General features: G+C 41.1%; 3 protein-coding genes across 4 annotated transcripts; 2 read left to right on the forward strand and 1 right to left on the reverse strand.

The window, feature by feature from the left end:
* The first annotated feature begins 1,655 nt into the window (after window positions 1–1,655).
* On the forward strand, window positions 1,656–10,959 carry LOC103711178 (ABC transporter G family member 36-like). The gene is made up of 24 exons (XM_008797228.3): window positions 1,656–2,168; window positions 2,255–2,375; window positions 2,480–2,568; window positions 3,436–3,520; window positions 3,645–3,804; window positions 3,910–3,986; window positions 4,111–4,164; window positions 4,265–4,355; window positions 4,456–4,757; window positions 4,839–5,120; window positions 5,243–5,559; window positions 5,651–5,811; window positions 5,941–6,044; window positions 6,136–6,292; window positions 6,410–6,538; window positions 6,618–6,769; window positions 6,925–7,257; window positions 7,344–7,634; window positions 7,731–7,814; window positions 7,900–8,033; window positions 8,118–8,345; window positions 8,435–8,606; window positions 8,930–9,184; window positions 9,267–10,959. The coding sequence occupies exons 1-24, from the start codon at window positions 1,852–1,854 to the stop codon at window positions 9,522–9,524; spliced, it is 4,353 nt and encodes a 1,450-aa protein (XP_008795450.2). The 5' UTR covers window positions 1,656–1,851; the 3' UTR covers window positions 9,525–10,959.
* A 1,914-nt stretch (window positions 10,960–12,873) lies between these two features.
* Window positions 12,874–17,184, forward strand: LOC103711228 (LOB domain-containing protein 27-like). Of its 2 annotated transcripts, XM_026806284.2 has the most exons (3): window positions 12,874–13,089; window positions 13,890–15,063; window positions 16,106–17,184. In XM_026806284.2, exons 2-3 carry the CDS (start codon window positions 14,132–14,134, stop codon window positions 16,137–16,139), a joined length of 966 nt encoding a protein of 321 aa, XP_026662085.2. In that variant the 5' UTR covers window positions 12,874–13,089; window positions 13,890–14,131; the 3' UTR covers window positions 16,140–17,184. The 2 variants fall into 2 exon arrangements, with proteins under 2 accessions (XP_026662085.2, XP_008795517.2); XM_008797295.4 differs by lacking the exon at window positions 12,874–13,089 and having other exon boundaries at window positions 13,265–15,063.
* A 2,056-nt stretch (window positions 17,185–19,240) lies between these two features.
* On the reverse strand, window positions 19,241–21,224 carry LOC103699560 (LOB domain-containing protein 11-like). The gene is made up of 2 exons (XM_008781581.3): window positions 20,318–21,224; window positions 19,241–19,374 (listed from the first exon to the last, which is right to left on the reverse strand). The coding sequence occupies exons 1-2, from the start codon at window positions 21,208–21,210 to the stop codon at window positions 19,260–19,262; spliced, it is 1,008 nt and encodes a 335-aa protein (XP_008779803.3). The 5' UTR covers window positions 21,211–21,224; the 3' UTR covers window positions 19,241–19,259.
* Between the last annotated feature and the right edge of the window lie 876 nt (window positions 21,225–22,100).

The following is a 22,100-nucleotide window of genomic DNA, read 5'->3' on the forward strand; positions in this document are numbered from 1 at the left end:
TGTGGCATTAGGGGGAAGACTCAACACGATATGGAGGCCATTCCACTCGCTAAGGATTATCTGATCCTCCAATTCAAGATGGAGGCCGACCGGGACATCGCCCTCATCGGTGACCCCTGGGTGGTGGCGGGGTAGTTGCTAGCCATAGAGCCATAGGCTCCCGACTTCATTCGGGGTCGTGGCTGATTGGAGATGGGTGCAGCGTGGATGTCGTTGACTCTTGGGTGGATACTTTCAAGATGAAGCTTTGGCCGACCATGGTCAATGTTGAGGTTGTAGATGGTTTGTAGGTTTGCGATCTCCTCCGTCCTGATGTAGCAGAGTGGGACTCCAAACGGATCGACCACTTATTTGGAGAGCACGTTGCGAAGAGAATACAGTCGCCGACAGTTTCTTCAGAGTCAGAGTGAGGGACATCTACAGCTTTCTTCAGAGTGAACAGCACTGAGACAAGACTACGCCTGGATCTGAAGATTTGGTCTTTACCTGAGGATGGCTTTGTTTCTTTGGAAGGTGGCTTAGGGTTGGCTATCAACGAGGTCTATCCTAAGTAAGCACAGAATAAGCATCCAACCGCACTGCCCTAGGTGCGAGATGGAGGAGACCATGGACCACGTTCTGTTATAGTGTGACCGAGCCATGAGGTTGTAGAGGCTTGTCGATATCCCGTCGGATGCTCGGTGCCAGTCCGATTCCTTCACCTAAGTGTTTAGAAGGTGGGCCGCCACACCTCAAACCCAATTTGTGGCCATGAGGGCAACATATATTGTTTGCCATATTTGGTTGGCCAGAAATGCCTAGATATTTAGAGAGAGCAATTTTATATCAAGGATCGTTTCATAGGAAGGGCCCGAGTGCAAGTTGCGGATATCACTCATGCAGGTCTATTAGACAAGCTATTAATAGCTCAAGACATATGGGACTTTACTTCTGCTCTTGTAGCACCTTAGAAGGTGTACATTACCTACGAGTCCTCACCCCCCATGTTTCCTTTAAATCAACTTCGATAAACGTATTTTAGATAGTAGCAGGAGGAATGAAATGGGTTTTGTGATCAGAGGCCTGGACTCTAAGGTGATAGCAACCGGTGGATGCCTAATCTTCGACACTTTTCTTTCTGGGATGGAGCTAAGGGCAGCATGGGCTGGTCTATCTCATGCTCGGCATGTGATGCTGGCCAATGCAATCCTGCTTGAAGATGACTCGGCTGCTATGATCGGTTGGATCAGGAGTGCACTAGTAATATAGATGGCCGCCATCTCCTGCTCCAGGACATATGAGGCGGAGATATTGCCTTTTAGGCCAAACACGTTTATAAGAAGACCAACAAAGCTGCGGATTTGCGAATTGAGTGACTTCTTTTGCGGCTAATTATTTCAGAATTTTTTTTGATTGATGTGAGAAAATTGTCTAAAACGCTCCATAGCTTATTATATTTTATTATTATTATTATTTTAATATCTTCATGTTAGAGCTGTAACCCTCTTTTGTAGAAAAAAAAATAGAGACATGATGGAGATACTTACGTCAGCAGATACGGCATCCTTTACGGTATTCGAGCACGCGGACTTAGCCTCTAATTTCTCCGTTCCTTCTTATTTTGTATTATTATTTGGTGCTTGTTTTAAGCTATATAAACCATTCCCCCCTCTCGTCCACTTAAAACCTCGCATCTTTTGTTCTTTCTTTAGGTCCGTACTGGCCCTCATGATCCCTGTAGGTCATCGCTTCCCTTCGAGGTTTCGAGGATTGCTGGCTTAAAAGAAAAGCAGAAGGAAGCCATCGCAGTCCCTTGGTTTTGCTTTTCTTCTGGCTGCTGGAAGGAATCAGCGAGTGCTGGTTAATTTTTCGATGGAGGTTGGTGATGTATATGGAGTCGGGAGCATGCGGCGGAGCAGTTCGGTTTGGAGGCGTGGAGATGAGATCTTTTCGCGGTCTTCGTGGGATGAAGATGATGAGGAGGCTCTGAAGTGGGCTGCTCTCGAGAAATTGCCGACCTATGATCGAGTGAGGAAGGGTATATTGACTCTAGCTGAGGGAGAGCGTATAGAAGTCGACATCCAGAGCCTCGGGTTGCGAGAGAGGAAGGCATTGCTCGACAGACTGGTTAGAGTTGCAGAAGAGGACAATGAAAGGTTCTTGTTGAAGCTCAGGGATCGCATCGATCGGTGAGAATCTGTTCGCCTTCTTGTTTCGCATCAGCTGTAAGCTGACAAGAGGTTTCTAATACTGTTTTCGGCTTTTCGGTTTCCAGAGTTGGAATAGATCTCCCTACGATTGAAGTGCGTTATGAGCATCTCAACATCCACGCGGAAACTTATGTGGGAAACAGAGGACTGCCGACTATCCTGAATTCCACCATTAATGTACTCGAGGTACTTCACAAATTTTAAATATCCTCTCAAAAGAGCAGTTCTGTGTGTCAACTAATGCCTCCATGCTCATAACATCCTTCTGATTTTCGTATCCTCTGAACCAGTCACTTGCCAATTACTTCCATATATTACCAAGTAGGAAGAGATCATTGTCAATCCTTCATGATGTAAGTGGAGTCATCAAGCCTCAGAGGTAAGAGGTGTTTTTTTTTAGATTTTTTTTTTTGCATGAATACTTTTCTAAATATACAAAATTATATAAATTTTTTCTTAAAATTTATATTCATTTCTGCACCTTTATAAAATACTATTTTTGCACAAATACTTCTAATATAGCCGTTCTTCTAACACGGTTAATAAAAACCATATTTATTTTAATTTAAAAATAAAAAAAAATTAAAATTACTTTTTTAGTCCTTTATCACGATCGTCTTATAAATGTTTCTTTTTTGCACATCTACCCATCAAGAATATTTTAATTATTTTAATTTAAAATTGTTAATTTTTTAATGGCATTAGAGGATGTTGGTATATATGTAAAAATAAAGAGAAAAAAAAGGTAGAATAGCAAAATAAATGTTTTGTGGGGTATACATATAAATATCAATTTTGAAAGGGCATTAATGCAAAATTTAATATTTAAGAGGATATTCATGGAAAAGAAAATTATATGAAGGTGAGATGAATGAAGATTTCAATTGGTGATGAGAGGTGGCCGGGACCATCTACTAATACCTTTCGGTCTTTGAGACAACTTATGAATGGGAAAATTCGTTTTTTTTTTGCTAACACAGGAAAAATCTTTTGATAGCCAAAGGTTGCACTCAAACCTTCGGTATCCCTCCTTTCTTTTTCTTATGTAATTAGTAACCCATAAATAATTTCCTTTCAATAATAAAGTGTCGGGAAGCATCTCACTTCCTCCATTACCCCTCTAAAAAAAATAAAGTTGAGATGAATCGCTCTCGAGTTTTTTTGTTTCTTCTACTTCTTCTTCTCTTAATGATCAATTACTGCAACTCTATCTGATGCATGTCATTCCTATTCTTCTTAATTTCAGGATGACTTTGCTATTAGGTCCCCCGGGCTCAGGAAAGACCACATTGTTGTTGGCCTTGGCTGGAAAGCTTGACTCGGACCTGAAGGTCAAGATTATCCATTTTGTATCCATCTTAGTTTGAAAACAAATAAAACCTTCGTCCTCCTCTCTAGTAAGTCAAAACTAACCTAAAAGAGTAATTTTGCTTTTACATATATAAAAATAAACAGGTCTCAGGGAGAGTGACTTACAACGGTCATGGAATGGATGAGTTCGTTCCTCAAAGAACAGCTGCCTACATCAGTCAACATGATCTTCACATAGGGGAGATGACAGTTCGTGAAACATTAGCTTTCTCTGCAAGGTGTCAAGGAGTAGGATCTCGTTACGGTGAGTTCGCATCGGAGAGATCAAAACTAAAGTACAGTATGAGTTGGTAGATCTTTGCTAGTTTTCAGTGAATGCTAATGAATCATCTACATCGAAACTACACAGAAATGTTGACCGAGTTATCGAGAAGGGAGAAGGCAGCTAATATCAAGCCCGATCCTGATATCGATGTCTTCATGAAGGTGAGATTCAAACTTTGAATTAGAATCCTATTTTAAAACATCCACTGCAGCGAGCTCCAATATAATCTTTCTACCTGAATTTGAAATAAATGGAACGAAATCTCCTTGATTTTCACTCATGCAGGCAGTTGCAATGGATGGACAGGAAACCAGTGTAATCACAGACTATATATTAAAGGTAACGTACCTGCTGTAAATTGCATTGTAGAATGAAATGAATCTTTTAGAGGCGCAAGACTCGTTATTTAATCTTCATTCGCTTCTTTAAATTATGGCAGGTCTTAGGATTGGAAATCTGTGCGGACACCATGGTAGGAGATGAAATGCTGAGAGGTATCTCCGGTGGCCAAAGGAAGCGTGTCACGACAGGTAGAGCAACTGATAAGATGAACTCCTAAGATTAAAATTCTTCTGAGTGATGCTTTATATTTGTTCCTATCTTGTATCCACATATATTTGCATGCTGTAGGTGAGATGCTCGTCGGACCTGCAAGAGCTCTGTTCATGGATGAGATATCAACTGGTCTTGACAGCTCCACAACATTCCAGATAGTTAATTCACTCAGGCAGTCCATTCATATTCTTGGGGGGACAGCAGTGATTTCCCTGCTCCAACCTGCTCCTGAGACATATGACCTCTTTGACGACATCATTCTTCTTTCCGACGGGCAAGTTGTGTATCAAGGTCCTCGTGGACATGTGCTCGAGTTCTTCGAGTCGATGGGCTTCAAATGCCCGGAGAGGAAGGGTGTTGCAGACTTCTTACAAGAGGTAGGTTAACTACAAAAATGTTGCTCTTATAATTCACCATCACAAAGATAGTATACCGATCTCTTCTTTGAAAATTCGAAGGTGACCTCAAGGAAAGATCAACAGCAGTATTGGATGCGGCACGATGAAACTTATCGGTATGTGCCTGTCAAGGAATTTGCAGAGGCTTTTCAGTCTTTCCATGTTGGGCAGGATATAGGGAATGAACTTTCCATCCCCTATGACAAGAGCAAGAGCCACCCTGCTGCCCTGACAACCTCAAAATATGGTGTCAGCAAAAAGGAGCTTTTTAGAGCTAACCTTGCAAGAGAACTATTACTGATGAAGCGACATTCGTTTGTATATATCTTCAGGGCAACTCAGGTGAGTCATATCCACAACTAATGAAGTAAAAAAGAGCTGCCTAAAGCACTCCGCGATGTGTTGTTTTTCTAACCTTTTTTTTTGATGTATTCATATTAGAAGTGTAATTTTTTGAATTTCAGCTCACAATCGTTGCTTTCATCGCAATGACAATCTTCCTACGCACGGAGATGCACCGTGACTCCGTAACTGATGGGGGAATCTATATGGGCGCACTTTTCTTCGGAATAATCTCAGTCATGTTCAATGGATTCTCGGAGCTTGCAATGACCGTTCTGAAGCTTCCTGTCTTCTTCAAACAAAGAGATTTGCTCTTTTATCCCGCATGGTCATATGCACTTCCGAAGTGGATTTTAAAGATTCCAGTTTCATTTGTAGAAGTTGGAGTTTGGGTGTTCACAACATACTATGTTATTGGATTTGATCCAAATGTAGGAAGGTAAGATGGTTGACTTTGATTCTGGTCATTATGGTTGAATCCTTCCATTCCAGGATCTTCAAAATATTTGGGTACTTTTTCTCCTTGGCAGGCTATTTAAGCAGTATCTGCTCCTCTTAGCGATCAATCAGATGGCAACGGCGCTCTTCCGGTTCATTGCTGCACTGGGTAGGAACATGATCGTCGCGAATACCTTTGGATCCTTTGCACTTCTCATTCTTTTGGTTCTTGGTGGGTTCATCCTGTCGAGAGGTATGCTTCTATCACTTGCTTTGTTCTTTATATTAGATGCCTTATTACAAGCTTTTAGAGATATCATTCCTGTCTCAGCTACCTGCTATAATAGTTTGTTAACTATATGTATCTCTATGCTTGTGACAGAGGATGTGAAGAAATGGTGGATATGGGGTTACTGGATCTCGCCCCTTATGTACTCACAGAATGCAATTTCAACAAATGAATTTCTGGGAAGAAGTTGGAGCCATGTAAGGGAATCTCCTTCATATGACAAGAAAATGCATTTTAATTCCAAGGAAAGAATAGCTGATATCCATGCTCAATATTATTGTGTTGCAGAGTCTTCCTGGATCAACAGAGCCACTAGGAGTGCTTGTCTTGAAGTCTCGTGGTGTCTTTCCAGAGGCAAAATGGTACTGGATTGGTTTTGGTGCCTTGATTGGATACATGTTGCTATTCAATGCTCTTTTCACCGTGGCTCTCGCCTATCTCAATCGTGAGTATAAATCCTACGATAACATCTTCGTGGAAAAAAAAATGCAAAATCTTACAAATTATGGGTTAAAGTTCTAAGATTGAGAACTCTACTCTGAGCATTGCCTAATGTTTGCAGCATTTGGGAAAGCTCGCCCGGCTATTTCTGAAGAGACGTTAAAGGAAAAACATGCAAATTTAACTGGGGAAGTATTAGGATCATCATCATCAAGAGGGAGGAACTCTGTAAATGATTTCACATCTGGAAGTAAGTATAGTCAGTATGTTCAACATAAGCTAAATTCCTCTTGACCGATTTCATCTCATTGTCATTTTCATGTATGCAGATAGTGCTGATGAGATAAGGAGGAGCAATTCCTCATCAAAGTCCACAAATGAAGTGGTTCATCCGAATCAGAACAAAAAGGGAATGGTCCTTCCATTTGTACCACTTTCCATGACCTTTGACAATATAAGATACTCCGTGGACATGCCACAGGTAATATGACAAGCAATGTATCCTCCTTTTCCTTTCATTCTCTTCTTTCTTTCCCCTCCCCTTTCTGGGCGAGTCTCTCTCACCTACTAGCATTTCTTATTTTCATTAGCTTAGTGGAATTTGTTGTGGATTGAAAATCTTTGGTAAACTTGTAGGAAATGAAAGCACAAGGTGTAATAGAAGATCGATTGGAACTCCTTAAGGGAGTGAGTGGGTCTTTCAGGCCGGGAGTTCTAACGGCTCTGATGGGTGTTAGTGGAGCCGGTAAGACAACATTGATGGATGTATTGGCTGGAAGAAAAACAGGGGGATACATAGAGGGAAACATCACCATATCCGGCTATCCAAAGAAGCAAGAAACTTTTGCTCGAGTATCAGGGTATTGTGAACAAAATGATATCCACTCTCCACATGTGACCGTCTACGAGTCTCTTGTATACTCTGCATGGCTTCGATTGTCCTCTGAGGTTAATTCTGCAACAAGAAAGGTTGGTTAAATAAACAACAGCCTGATCCTTGCATTCCTTTTCAGTCCATTGATGCATAGAATGACTACTGAAACTATGGATCGCAGATGTTCATTGAAGAGGTCATGGAGCTTGTAGAGTTGACATCATTGAGGGGTGCACTGGTTGGATTACCTGGAGTGAATGGACTGTCGACCGAGCAACGAAAGAGGCTGACGATTGCTGTGGAGCTTGTTGCTAACCCTTCTATAATATTCATGGATGAGCCAACCTCCGGACTCGATGCACGGGCTGCAGCAATCGTCATGAGGACCGTAAGGAGCACCGTGGACACTGGGAGGACGGTTGTGTGCACCATTCACCAGCCTAGCATCGACATATTTGAAGCTTTTGATGAGGTAAGGGAATGACAGGATTAATTGGCTTATTTGTACTTATAAACTGAAGTTCAATGAGGCGCAACTTTAATATATTTAATTTATATTTGATTGCAGCTCTTCCTGATGAAGCGAGGAGGAGAAGAGATATATATTGGTCCACTGGGGCGCCATTCTTGCCATCTTATTAATTATTTTGAGGTGAGACACAAGAAAAAGGTTTACTTCCTTACTAGATTCAGCTGAACAGAACAACCAACTACATCCTTTGGTTTATTTTATCAAGGGAATTGAAGGTGTCAGCAAGATAAAAGATGGTTATAATCCTGCGACATGGATGCTGGAAGTGACGACATTGGCCCAAGAACGGATACTAGGGGTTAATTTCAGCGAAGTATACAAAACATCTGAACTCTATCAGTGAGTAACTTTTACTTCATCTTCTTTCGTAGTCGATATAGCTAGCATGTCTCTACTTGTATCTGCAATCTTCCATATTTTCAGGAGGAACAAGAATTTGATAAAAGAATTAAGTACACCACCTCCTGGTTCAAGCGATCTACACTTCCCAACTCAGTACCCGCAATCCTTCTTCACACAATGTATGGCTAACCTTTGGAAACAGAACTTATCATACTGGAGGAATCCTCCATACACTGCAGTGAGGTTCTTCTTCACAACAATCATAGCCTTGTTGTTTGGGACTATTTTCTGGGACCTCGGCACTAAAAGGTAGATCTCGACTTCACTTCCCCGAAGCTTTTTAACTCTATTTTCGATCCAGAATGATCTCAGTGTGCCTATACTATTTTATATTGCAGGGATAAGCAGCAGGATTTGTTTAATGCAATGGGTTCCATGTATGCTGCCGTTCTCTTCATTGGGGTACAGAATGCTTCATCTGTTCAACCAGTTGTAGCTATCGAACGAACCGTATTTTATAGAGAAAGAGCAGCTGGAATGTATTCAGCCTTGCCATATGCATTTGGACAGGTGCTTACTTTTACATCACCCTACCTTACCCATCCTCCTCCTTTTCATGAAGTAAAAAACCTTCTCTTTGAATTAAGAACTTCCTGTCTTCTTTTCTATTAAATTAAGTGATTCTGATTACATGATATGAGTTACATATATATAATGATACACTAATTGAATAACCAAATCATTAACTAACTAACAGTGAAGAACTGAATTCACTGAAATCAGGAAGTCAGTTTATCTTCAGTTGAAGTTCAGCTCAGCAGAATCTTGAACTTAGCTGAACCTTGAGGTTTGAGTCACAACTACACTAACCACCATGCATTTCTGAATTGCAGGTTGCGATCGAAATTCCATACATCTTGATCCAGTCGTTGATTTATGGTGTACTAGTGTATGCAATGATTGGGTTTGAATGGACGGCAGCTAAATTCTTCTGGTACATGTTCTTCATGTACTTCACATTGCTGTACTTCACATTCTATGGAATGATGGCAGTAGGCCTGACCCCCAACCACAACATTGCTGCAATAGTTTCCTCTGCCTTCTATTTGATATGGAATCTTTTCTCTGGATTTATCATTCCACGACCTGTAAGTTCCTATTCCAAGAACTCGATTGTTTCTTGGTCTTTTATAGAAGTATATCCACTAAATTTGCTGCTTCATTTTACAGAGAATTCCTGTTTGGTGGAGATGGTATTATTGGATTTGCCCTGTTTCATGGACCCTGTACGGCTTGGTTGCTTCCCAGTTTGGAGATGTACAGAATAAGCTTGACACCGGCGTGGCCGTGGCTGATTTCGTCAGGAGTTACTTTGGGTTCAGACACGACTTCTTGGGAGTGGTTGCAGCGGTTGTCGTCGCATTCCCTGTGCTATTTGCCTTCCTATTTGGGTTCTCAATAAAAATGCTCAACTTCCAAAGAAGATGAACAAGGCTTCCAATGATCGACCCTGATGTTTTGGAGAAAAGGATTAGATGAGTACTTACATGACTTGGTCGGCAAAGATCGAACAAACTTGAAGAGAAAAGAAGAAAGAAACTTGAACAGGACAGCTCACAATATTTTTTTTTTTTTGCGCCATACTTTTTTTTTCAACTATTATTGTAGGAGTTAAATGAAGTCGAGACTTTCTCTAATTGTGTTCGTAGATACGTGCTTTGATCTTTCGGAATTCCAAAAACTACGTGCTTTGGATGTGTTTATATAGTGAAAGATGAGACAACTTCCAGAGGAATTCAAAGCGGGGACACCTCAACAATACTTTAAATTCCTCCCATATTATGAATGTAAAATTAAAGAAAATCAAATCACAACAACCTATTTGAACGTGTGAGATGACACTGACTATGCAAAAAAGACTATGCGAAATGGAAATGTGAACAGGAGAGGACCCCAAACAAGCTCCAAAGATGGTGGTGGAGAGAGTTAAATCTTGAGGACTGGTATCTTGAAATGATGAAGGATGTAGGGAAAAGGAACAGGACAGAAGTTAACGCCTATGTCGCAAAAGCAGTGGGTCTTGATATTGTGAAAACCTCAAGCCCACAGAGATGAATTAATGTTCTGGTTGCAATCATACTGCCATGCCATGGAAATTTTGGTGAAGTTAGCTCATGGAGTCATGAAGAACCATCATGCATGAATACTGGGGCGCAATCCATGAATAGGAGATGAAGAGTGAACCAAAAGGAACATATTGTTGGAAATTCAAACAAAAAGTCAACACAAATTTAGAATTGATATTTTGAATTTCGGATAGCATAAATTTAGAATTGATCTTAGAAATCCATTTATTGTTTTTTTCTATTTCTGTATCATCCTAGTTGTAATCTTTTGTACATTCTCAACTATAAATAAACATGATGACTATCTCACCAGATAGGTAGAAAATATTTTTCAGAATATTTTTTTCCCACATCGAAAGGCATTCATATTGTTAAAATAAACATATGCCTGATTGGAAACTAGCCGTTTATAATAATATATATAAACTTTTCAGTTTGCGTAGAAATTGTATTTAGGAGTAGATAACTAACATATACATTCAACACAGTACTCATTATACTATTGCTCCATCGATCGTTCCTGTAACCCCAATAATTATGAGTGCTTCCATCCAAGCCAGCTAATTAGGTTCTATGATCAGTAATAGATAAACGATCGCCTCCCATTGAGGATAAGGTCCGTCAAGTGGCAAGGTTGGAGGTGGAGGCAAGCACTCTACGGAAATGGGACAGCAAATCTGGTCCGAGATCTCTTATCCTGAGTGAGTATTACTCGTAACTCGTTATCGTCTTCTCCTTCCTGCTTCCTCGAAAACTGCAGATATGGGAAAAGAGTTCAGATGGTGAGCTCATCATGTACTTTGAGGTGATGATACAAAATACTACAGATCAGCATGAATTTTTGTTTCCTTCCCTGATGAAATGTCATATTATGGTTTCTGATAGCAATTGTTTATTTGAAAGAAATTAAGTTCTAACCATTGTATTTTACAGAAAATCTTATTCACCTCTTTCTTCTGGAAGCATCTGTGTCCAGAGAAACTGCTTGATTCTTATCTCAAATTTTAGAATAACCTTGCAACATTGGCGCCGCACATTGAGAGACGTCGATCTATCTTTTTAGAAAAAGCCGTCTCACATTGGGATACAGGGCTTATATAATTGCACATTGAAGATACAGAATGCTTCAAATCACTTATGAGATTGTTCAACTTATTGAATAGTTTAACAAGTCTACTTACAGGCTACTATCTTTTGTAGAAGTTTTTTATTGCTCTTTTATATTTTTCTTGATTGCAAATTCTTTATAACTAGTTTACATAAACTCTCTTCTAATAAAGATCAGGTGGCTATGCATCCCTCTTCATCAAAAAGAAAAAAAAGCTAGCAGTTGTTTATTTTTAAGAGAATTGGTGGAGTCGCTTGTCACACCCTGGATCCAGACATAATTTATTGCGCCCTAGATCCGAGCGGTAACACGGTCGTGCTACTATAGGGTGTTGCCCACAATAACACGAAGCCCGTAATAACTATAATTTTTTTATGTAACAGGATAAAATTTCATCAATTTCATTTTCAATTCAATAGAAAGCAGGTACAGAGCATCTAAATCAAGTATTTGAGTTTGCAAGATTGCAACCCAAACTTATTAATATGGCTACATCTATGAAATCTTGTATCTATGCTTCAAGTCCCGTTTCCTTTTTGTTCTTTCCCGCTCCTAGCAACCTTACTTATCTGAAATAAATAAAAAAAGGGATATAAGCTTGCGGCTCAGTAAGTAACCAAGCACAATTTTACCGGATCAAGCATAATATTTTACATGCTAGTGCATTAATTTAAGAAATTTGTGGCTATAGCAAAGTAATCATTTCATATAACATATATTTAAACCATTAATAAAGCAATGGATCCCCAATTATACAAGTTCATAAAGATGAATATGCATCATAAAAATATTGCCATTATTCCATACTTTGAAATTTATACTCTCAGATGTAGTACAACTATGGTCACTATTATTATCCATGACAGAGCCATAATCTTTACCAACTACTATTACTCGTTTGGCAGGGCCATATGCCGAGCTATTATAATTCATTGGCGAGGGCCGTACGTCAAGCTAGTAAGCAATATGAGAATTCATAATTCATTATTCTTTTTCATAAACCATACTTTCATAATAGGTTGAAAAATGACAAATGACATCGTAATTTATAAAATTCATGATAATGCCATAAATTTTATTTGCATGCAATCTATCATAATCATAATTCATACCTAATGATATATTCACGAACGAATGCTATTAATCAAATTCATGAATTATATGCAATCATATGCTTGATCTTAATTTTGAGCAAATACATCGTATCAAATACAATTTCGTAATTTTATACTTGTAATTAAATAGTGATTAGAAATCAATAAGATTTGTGCAGAATTACTTACCGTTGTCCGTCAAAAAAACTCTAGGTTCAATTGGACAACTCCACTGTACCTATCAATATTATCTAAAATTAATTATTTACTATTCACTATTTTTCTATTTATTTTATTATAATTTTTTTTTATTTTTTTATTATTTTTTTGTTCTTTTATTCTCCTTCCTTTTTTTTTTTTATTCTTTCCTTTTCCAGAACCTTCTTCCCTCCTTCCCGGTTCTTCTCTTCCAGAACCTTTTTCCTCTCCCCTTTCCCGCTTCTTCGTTTCTCCTTTTATTTTCTTTTCTTTTCTTTTTTCTTCTCTCCTTATTCCTTTCCCGATTCACCTTCTCTTCCCTCAGCTCTCCCCTTCTTCTTCTCATCTTCTTCTTCTCAACCCTCCCCCTCCCTCTTATCTCTTCCCTTGAAGGAAGGAAAGGGGAGATCCCCCGCACAGGAGGGGTCGGGTCGCCGAGGCCGACACCCGCGGCTTCCGCGGTCGCGCGTGCAGCCGACGTCCGCGGCCACGCCGCTCGCGGCGGCGGCGGTGGGGATCGTCCACCGGTAAGTCCTCCCCCCCCCCCCCCCCCCCCCCCCCCCCATCTTCTTCTTTCTTTCTTTCTTTCTTTCTTTCTCTTTTCTATTTGATCTATTCTCCCGAGTGGATCGGGAGGAGGAAAGGCAGTAAAGAAAGAGGGAATGGCTAATGAGAGCGCGCGCCGGGGGGGGGGGGGGGTGAAGTCCGGCGAGGAGAGGCGCCGGCGGAGGATACCGGAGGTAGAACCCAGCATGAGCGAGGACCGCGGCGACCATCAGGCCGCCGCAGTGCCCAGATCTGGCAACAAACCGGTCCGAGGGCAAGGAGAAAACGGGGAGGAGGGGGTTCTCGGAACGGGTGAGCCATCGGGGGCTTTTATAGCCCTCTCCGGGAAAGGAAGGGAGAAAATGGCCGTGGCTCGTTCCCCGCCGCGATGCTCGCGGCGGTTGTGTGGGATCGGCGGTTTGCCTTCTCGAACAGCCGCCGGAAGCGCAGGCCCAGGAGCGACCCTCCGTCGCCCAATCTCCATTCCCATCCTTATTCTGATCATGATCGCTGGCTCCTGCTCCTCTGTTCTTTTTTTTCTTTCTTTGCTTTTTTTTTGGGCTCTGGGCTGAAGTCGGTTGGGTCTGCCGGCTTCAGCCCTTTTGGGGGCCTGTTCTTACATCGCTAAGATGAAAGATGGTTATAATCAAGAGACGTGGATGTTGGAAGTCGCTACAATGGCAGAAGAAGAAATTCTAGGAGTTAATTTTGCCAAGCATACAAGAACTCAGATTTATATCCCCACCTGTTGTATTGAGAAATTTTCTGGTGATTCTTGCAGGAGACACAAAGCTTTGATTCAGGAACTCAGCACACCTCCTCCATCTCCATCGCTTGATCACACCATCCATCCAAATCCCGAAAACGGAAGCTTAAAGTCCAAGAATCCCTTCTCCTTCTCTCTCTCCTCCGTAACGACACGATCTTCTGAGGCGATCTATTTCCTCGATCCTCACCCTACCCCGGTCCCCTCTCGTTCTCTCCTTCGCCCATTCCTTGGCCCGCTTTTCTTTGACCGCCCCCATGTACCAGCCGAGCGAAGCGATCGACGTGCCTTCTCGAATGGCCGCCGGAAGCGCAGGCCCAGGAGCGACCCTCCGTCGCCCAATCTCCATTCCCATCCTTATTCTGATCATGATCGCTGGCTCCTGCTCCTACAAAACCAGCGCCACCAGCAGCCACCACTGTCCCTCCTCCTTGCCCTCCTCCTCCTCCGCCGCCGCGTCGTCGTCCCACGCCTGCGCCGCCTGCAAATATCAGCGCCGCAAGTGCAACCCGGACTGCATCCTCGCCCCCTACTTCCCCGCCGACCGGCGGCGCGAGTTCTTGAACGCCCACCGCCTTTTCGGCGTCGCCAACATGCTTAAGATCATCCGGCATGTCGATCCTGATCAGCGTTACGACGCGATGCGCTCCATCATCTACCAGTCCAATGCCCGCGCCCGCGACCCCATCGGCGGCTGCCACCGCATCGTCGTCGAACTCGAGCGCCAGCTCCAACGCGACTCTGCCGAATTATTCCTCGTCCACCGCCAGCTTGCCATCTACCACGCCCAAGCTGTTCTATCACCCGCCACGGCCGCTCTCGCCGATCCTAATCTTCTTCTTAACCCACTGGACGATGGCGGCGGCGGCGGCGACCACGTTCATTCTGGCCATGCCGATAATATCATCATTAACAATAGCAATAACCCTAACAACAATCAAAATTATAGTTATAGTGGGATTATAGGATTGGAGCTGCCGGTGCCGCCGCCGCTGCCGGTACCGCCGCTGCCGCTGCCGCTGCCGCCGCCGAGCCTCATGCAGCACCAGGAGCAGCCGCAGTGCGTGGTGGATGAGCGGGAAGTGATACCGCTCGTAGATATGTGTGACATCGGACCGGATATTGCCACTGGAGACGATGACGAAAGCTCGAAGAGTAGCACTGCGAGCAACACCGGTTCTTTCCACAGGTACGTATGTGCTAGGCTTAGGGTTAGGGTTTATTTATTTATTTGTTTGTTTGTTTGTTTATTTATCTTTTCCCCTCTCTTTCTTAGTCGTAAGTTTGGAGGGTTTCAATTTTCAATTTACAGATCGAAACGGATCGGTCATAGCAGACTCCTATTAGGTGGTTCAAATTTGAAAAACCTAAGTTTGAGCGGGTCATGGATTCCATATACCTTCCAACTACGTCCTTGCATGGATAGCGATATGCTCATATTTCGCCATGCATATTTGTTAGGTATCCCAATTAAAGAATAATCATTCATTAATTAGAAAACTTGCCCTACGTAAAAGAATTCGTTACGCATTCTCATATTCCATATCCTGCTTGGTACGATGTCAGATCAAACGGGGAAATTTTAAAATTAAGACACGAAATCATGCCGGCTTTCTTTGCTGGGCTCCCTTTCCAAACAAAGATCACGACGTATCTTTCTCCATTTCTGGGCTGAAAACAACCAATCCTTGTTTGAAACAATTCCCTTTCTTTTCCGGACCATCAGGAGGTGTTTGGTAGATAGTGATGACGGGATCAAAAGCGTTTCTGGTGCCTTTGCGCCGATGCTTTTGACCTTTTAGAGTTTGTACCAATGTTCATAATTATTGGTAATTTTTGCGCTGATGCTTTTGACCTTTTAGAGTTTGTATCAATGTATTGGTAATTTTTGTGGCTTTTTACCGATGTTTTTATTTTTTTGAAAGCGTCGGTAAGAACGGACTTTTTTTTATTTATTGAAAAGCATCGGCAAAAACGGACGCTTATTAGCGTCTGCGGAAAAGACATCTCTATTCAGATTAGCCAATTAGCATAAGCACGACTCTATTTAATGTTGCTGAATTCCATTACAGATTCTTTGCGAGTTACAATAAGCTATAATTTTCTAACATTGGTCATACCCGAGCCGTCTAGGTTGTCTTCTCAGTGACCAATTTTTTTTTTGTTTAATGTCTATAAGAGAATATTGTTGTTCCCTATCTCACACCATGTCGATGTATTTGATATCGCAGCCCCGAAATGAGCCAAAGGGAGACGCAAACATGATCCGAACGGCGCCGCCTCCTTGTTCACCCTCACTAACAGCGATACCTCAGCTGTGTAATTTTTTGCCAAATAGCGTTGCTTCACGAGTATTGAATATAGGCACCATACAATGCACACCATGTGAATAGTGGGGCACTCTGCAATGAATCACACTCCACGGGAGTGTGATTCATGATGACACTGGAACAGCTTTATAGTTCAATTGCTGTGCATCTTAATACATTTGCACATCTTTCCTAATGTTCTTTTCCCTGTTGAATTATATCACCTTTCCACGTTAGAAACAAAATGAAAACTTCGAAATATATGTTGGATATCCTGCCGTAGTGTTCTTGTGGCGATCCTAAATGATTGTAAGACTAGGGTGCAGAAGAAAGTGGAGGTTGAACATTGCAAGCATCTCAGCAAACAAGAAGAGGATGAATAAAGGAAGATATCATGATTGCTGAGCCTGGTAATATGATCTTTAGATCCTATCTGGAGGCTTGAGTTCTTACATTCATGTGCAAATGCTTGGTAATTCTAGATATATAGAATATTGTGGTTCATAGATACCTGACAAATACCTCAGCAGACTCTTGAAAGAATACGTACTCGGATCAAATCGATGTCTTGAGTTTACTATAGGACGACTATATAGAAGAGCAGCGATCTCATGTCCGTCACTTTTTTTTTCCCAAAGGTCTTCTTGCATTGTTTTAAGCAAGATATAAGCAAAGCTTATTACATCTTGTCTCTCGATATAAGGAACATTTACAAGGAAAATCCATAGTTTAATATGGATATCATGTGGTCAATTGAAACTGATGCTAAGTGTGTGTTTGTTTGTCTACGGTTCAAACATACACTACGAATGGAATTGCGGTTATAAACAAATATTTTTGTGTAATTATCTGTATTTTTTTTGGTAAACCAGATTTATTAAACCAATTAAGAGTAAATACATCCGTATCTAGAAGCTCAGACAAAATGTTTATAACAGTTGTCCATAATAATTATTTATTTATTATCTGAGTTTAAAATTGCAAATGCAATTGTAGTTGTTACGCCTAGAAATTTATGTTTTCTATGAAAATACAATAATTATTATATTATTTTTATAATATGATAATAATGATGTTATTAAATTGTTATGGGGTGCATTACTATAAAATAAGTACTTAGTGATTATATCACTAAAAAATAATTAGATGCTACAACTTAGCCTAAAGAACTCAAATAATAACTAATGGTAGAACGTGCCTTTAGAAAAATGCTGATGATGGCTGGATGGTTCAATCTCATCAATTCTTAAATGGTTACTCCAAGGTTGGTTGGTTTATTTCCTCCTTGATTTTTTGGCCAAATTTGGATGCACTAGTTATCATTACAAGGGAATCATCCTCAAAATTGCTTTCTCAATGCTTAAGCCACAGTACATTTAAATGCAATCAAATAGATTCAATGGAGTAAGACCCTGAACATTTAAGTTAGGAGGCAATATTTCTTCAATTAGACAGCATGAAGAAAATATTCATTCAATTCGCTTGCTCTTTAAAAAAAAATAGTTAGTACCATCCTAACTATATCCATTACCAGATAGGGAACAATTTTTTTTTGTCAAAGCTCTATTTCAAAAAGTTCTACCTCTCAAAAGGCTCTCCTACCAATGACTCTTTAGGAGTTAATTTTAGAAAAAAGAAATTGTAACTTAGAGCGGCCAAGCTTTTAATTTTTGGTGTCCAATATCCAATTATTTTATTAATTAATATTCTAGTCCATCCCATTTAAATTTTCTTTTGCACAGGGAAGAGGGTTTGGATTAAAAGAGGGCATGGATAATGCACTACATAATGATGGTAGTTTTAATCTCTCAAATATCCCCTGACCTCTCAGACTACAATAGTGGTAGGATTCAATCCCAAGTTACTTGGTGCAACAACCAAAATATTTTTCCAACTTGGTAAACTAGGACTCTTTGCAGGTTTGCAAGAACTTGCAAATGTATGGCAGTTAGGGCATACAATTACTCCCTTACATCTGGTCCGTGCTAACTTGATTGATACCAAAAACATGAGCAGCAGAAGAAAGAAATGAGCACATATTGGATTTGATCCACAGCCCTATTATGAACTGCTTCGGGACATTGTCGATATTGCATGAACAAGACATATAAAATAGCCTTCTATATGGATATATATGATATGAGGAAGAAATTCTATGTTGCCATTGCTTGCAAATTTGCAATCAGGGAGATGTGGTTGTCCCATCAAAATGAAAATATGTATTATTTGTTGACCATTCTGTTCCAGCAAACTTTCAGAATTATTTAGATAGTAATAGATAAATGTGCAGGTTCAAGAGTGTGACAGAGGAAGCCCTATTTTCTGGCGACAATTTCTAAAACCTAGCTTTTCTTTAAAAAAAGACAAGTTTTCTTAATGTAAAGTGAATCTCATTTACTTCAGGAATGACTCTGGGGCCTGTAGCTACAGCTAGTAGGTTGGTTGATTTATTTTTTGATACGTTCCTGATCTCTTGTGTCACGACATGAATATCTTGGGTGTCTTCTTTCTTTTTAAATAGTTCTATGTCAAGCACCATTTGTCACTATTCCTCTCTCTCTCTCTCTCTCTCTCTCTCCCCCCTCTACCATTTCTTTTTAAATAGTTCTATGCCAAGCACCATTTGTCACTATTCCTCTCTCTCTCTCTCCTCTACCATTTCATTCTCTTTGCAAATATGGATGAATATTCATTACTCGCTTATGAGGAAGTGAAAAGAAAGAAATGAAAAGCTTGATATAACCATGTTGCTTAGAAGCATCTTGATCATATGCCTAATACAAATCTTATTTATGGCAAGGCTTTAATAGGATGAGGATATATAAAGAGGTCCTAGGGATCAGCCCATCTACATCCTTCTCTTTTTTATCAATTAGCATCGGTTGAACTGAAAATATATTTGTGAATACACCTATAGGAATGTTGATATCTCCAAACTCCTTCATAGCTCATAAGGAAATTTCCATGCATACTCCATCAAAAAGAAACTAAGCAATGCAATTTTCTCGGAAAAAAGATTTTCTAAAAAAATGTGATGGAAAGAAAAGATAAAAGAGGATCTTAAAAAAAACAAAAATCATATGGAAGAGCTTGTACAATTTGTGAGCGTAAATAAGGAGGCGGCGCCTTTCAGATCATGCTCTGGAACATCCTCAATAGGGTTTAATTCTTCTTTCAACTCTATCTTACCACTGCAAGTTAAAACCAAATAATGTAACATTTAGAATCAAGGCAACCAAAAGAAAAATTAAAATAAAATACTCAAATTGTTTTGACATGATTATTGAGAGGTTCTGATCGCTTAGTTAACAAATTTCTATCTACAAGGAAGATCTAAGCACCCAAATATAAATTCTTATACGGATCTTCATCTATTTGTCCTACTTTTATTTAGACAAAAAATAATTACAACGTGTCTTGGTTTTTTTCCCTTTAATATATTTAACTGATTATTATTATCATAATGAAACATACGGCTCTATTCATCTTTTATTGTATTTAGATGTCCCCTCTTCTGAAAACCTAATAAAAAATAAAGGAGTTTGCGATTGTATCTGAGGAAGCTAAGACCTGAACACCATTTACTTTCCAAATGCAGTACTTAAACATTTGTATGGCTGCTGCTTATCATTTTAAAAATTTTAATCATTCTATAACGGTCGAATGGGAAAGATCTTGTTCGGATACAAGTGAAACTACCCCTTGTTACAGCAGGATAGAACCATATGATGAAGTTGGATCTTTGAAACGGAAAAGAACTGGAAAGCGGAAATTGAAGATCTTAAAGAAAATCTATATCCTAAATAGATTTTTTTTTTTTTTTTGATGGAAAAGGAGGGCAAAAACCACGTCATCCAATACAGAAACTGAATAGATATGGAAGTACATGAATATGCAAGCAAGGACGTAGCTGGACGAAACCATCAAGCAAAAAAATATATGATTTCGAAATTTAACGGCTCTTTTTTTTTTGAAACAATTAGCAAATTAAGGTCCTTCGTCCATCTTCATCCCTCTTAGTTCAAAATTTCAAAAAAACATTGCTAGTCTTCTATTCTTCCGTCTAAATCAACCAAATCTGAAACACAAAGAATTTTTAAAAATGATCAGAAATGGGAGAACCCTAACTCTAACCTGCACTGGAATGGTTCGGCAACCGTAGCAGCAAAATTCTTGGCGGATTCCTCGTCGTCATCCCCTATCGGGAACGCTTGCCTGACCTCGAACATGTCGACGAGCGGCTTCACAGCCTCCTCGTCAACCCTGCACTGCTGCGGGTGCAGGCTCAGCACCGACGAAGTCGCCACCTCCATCTCGACCCCAGCGTTATTGTAACTACCGTTAATGCCATTGCTATTGCTAATGCTATGGTTGTTATTGTTATGATGGTCGCCGTTGGGGTTGTCACCACCACCTTCATAATAGAAATAATCGTAGTACTGCTGCTGCTGCTGCTGTGGCTGCTGCTGCTGCTGCTGCATCGGAAGAACGAGGCCGCTTTGATGGCTACCGTAGATGGCATCACTGCCGGTGTCATCGCCGGTGCTTAGAATGAGATTGGGATTGATGCCGAGGTCGGCTGTGCCGGGGGATAGAGCAGCTTGGGCCTGAGCGCGGCAGATGGCGAGCTGGCGGAGGACGAGGGCGAGCTCGGCGGAGTCACGCTCGAGCTGGCGCTCGAGCTCGAGGATGATGCGGTAGCATCCGCCGACAGGGTCATGGGCGCGGGCGTTGGACTGGAAGATGATGGAGCGCATGGCTTCGGCACGCTGGACGGGATCCAGATGGCGGATGATCTTGAGGATGTTGCTGACGCCGAAGAGGCGGTGGGCGTTGAGGAATTGGCGCTGCTGGTCGGCGGGGAAGTAGGGGGCGAGGGTGCAGTCGGGGTTGCACTTGCGGCGCTGGTACTTGCAGGCGGCGCAGGCCTGGGTGGCGGGCTGGGCGTTGGAGGTGGTGGAGGACGAGGAGGGGTGGTGAGTGCGGGCGTTGGTGGCGGTGGTATTGGAGGAGGTCGCAGTGGACATGGTTAGAATTAGACGGAGTTTGGGCGATGGGGCGAGGTTGGGGGGGGGTCTCCTGGGCCTGCGGTTCCGGCGGGCCTTCGGTGGGGTTGGGGGGGGGGATCGATCGCTGCGCGCTCGGCTGGCAAGTAGCGGGGAAGAAGGAACGGACGAGCCAAAGAAGGGGAGGGGGAGAAGGGGAAAAGGCCGAAGGAGTGGGGATGGACATTGGAATCGGTCGTCGGAGAGATCTTGACGTTGCGAAGATTGCGGCAGCAGGCAGGGAGAGAGAGAATGTTCCCTTTTTTGTGTTTTTTTTTTTTTTTTTCCTGATGCGAGGTCGCTCTGATATTCGCGTTTGTGATGGAAAATGGATCATGGGATGGTGATTGGAGGGCTTCGGATGGAAATATTTCGTAATTTTTGACCGTTGGTAGGACCTGCCCAAGTCAAATGACAAGAGGCACGTGCGAGTGCATGCACATCCGCTATACTTATCGTTTGTAACAAGTTTATATCCTTATTTTTCCCGCTTTGGCTATTGGGATTCTTAAGTTTACTACTAGCTCGTAAATGCAAATTACATTATAAAATTTGTATCTTAACCAATATATATATATATATAATTAAATTTTATAAAATAATTTTTGGATCTTCTTGCTGACACCAATATTAATGAATTTTAATAGTATGGCGTATTTTATAACATGTTGAGCATTTACCTTATAATTATTTTTTTCGCAATCAAATGAGTCAAAAGAAATAATCTTGGATTTGCAATCAGCTTAGCTTACCCACAGTTGGTACCATCTTCTATTAATAATATAATTAAATATAAGAAGTCATATTTAAACAATTGTTTTGTTACTATCTTCTATTTCCAGTTATAATGTGGCTGACCGATTGTTTGAAGA

The sequence above is a fragment of the Phoenix dactylifera genome, unplaced genomic scaffold, assembly GCF_009389715.1.
Source record: "Phoenix dactylifera cultivar Barhee BC4 unplaced genomic scaffold, palm_55x_up_171113_PBpolish2nd_filt_p 001531F, whole genome shotgun sequence".
Taxonomy (NCBI): Eukaryota; Viridiplantae; Streptophyta; class Magnoliopsida; order Arecales; family Arecaceae; genus Phoenix; species Phoenix dactylifera.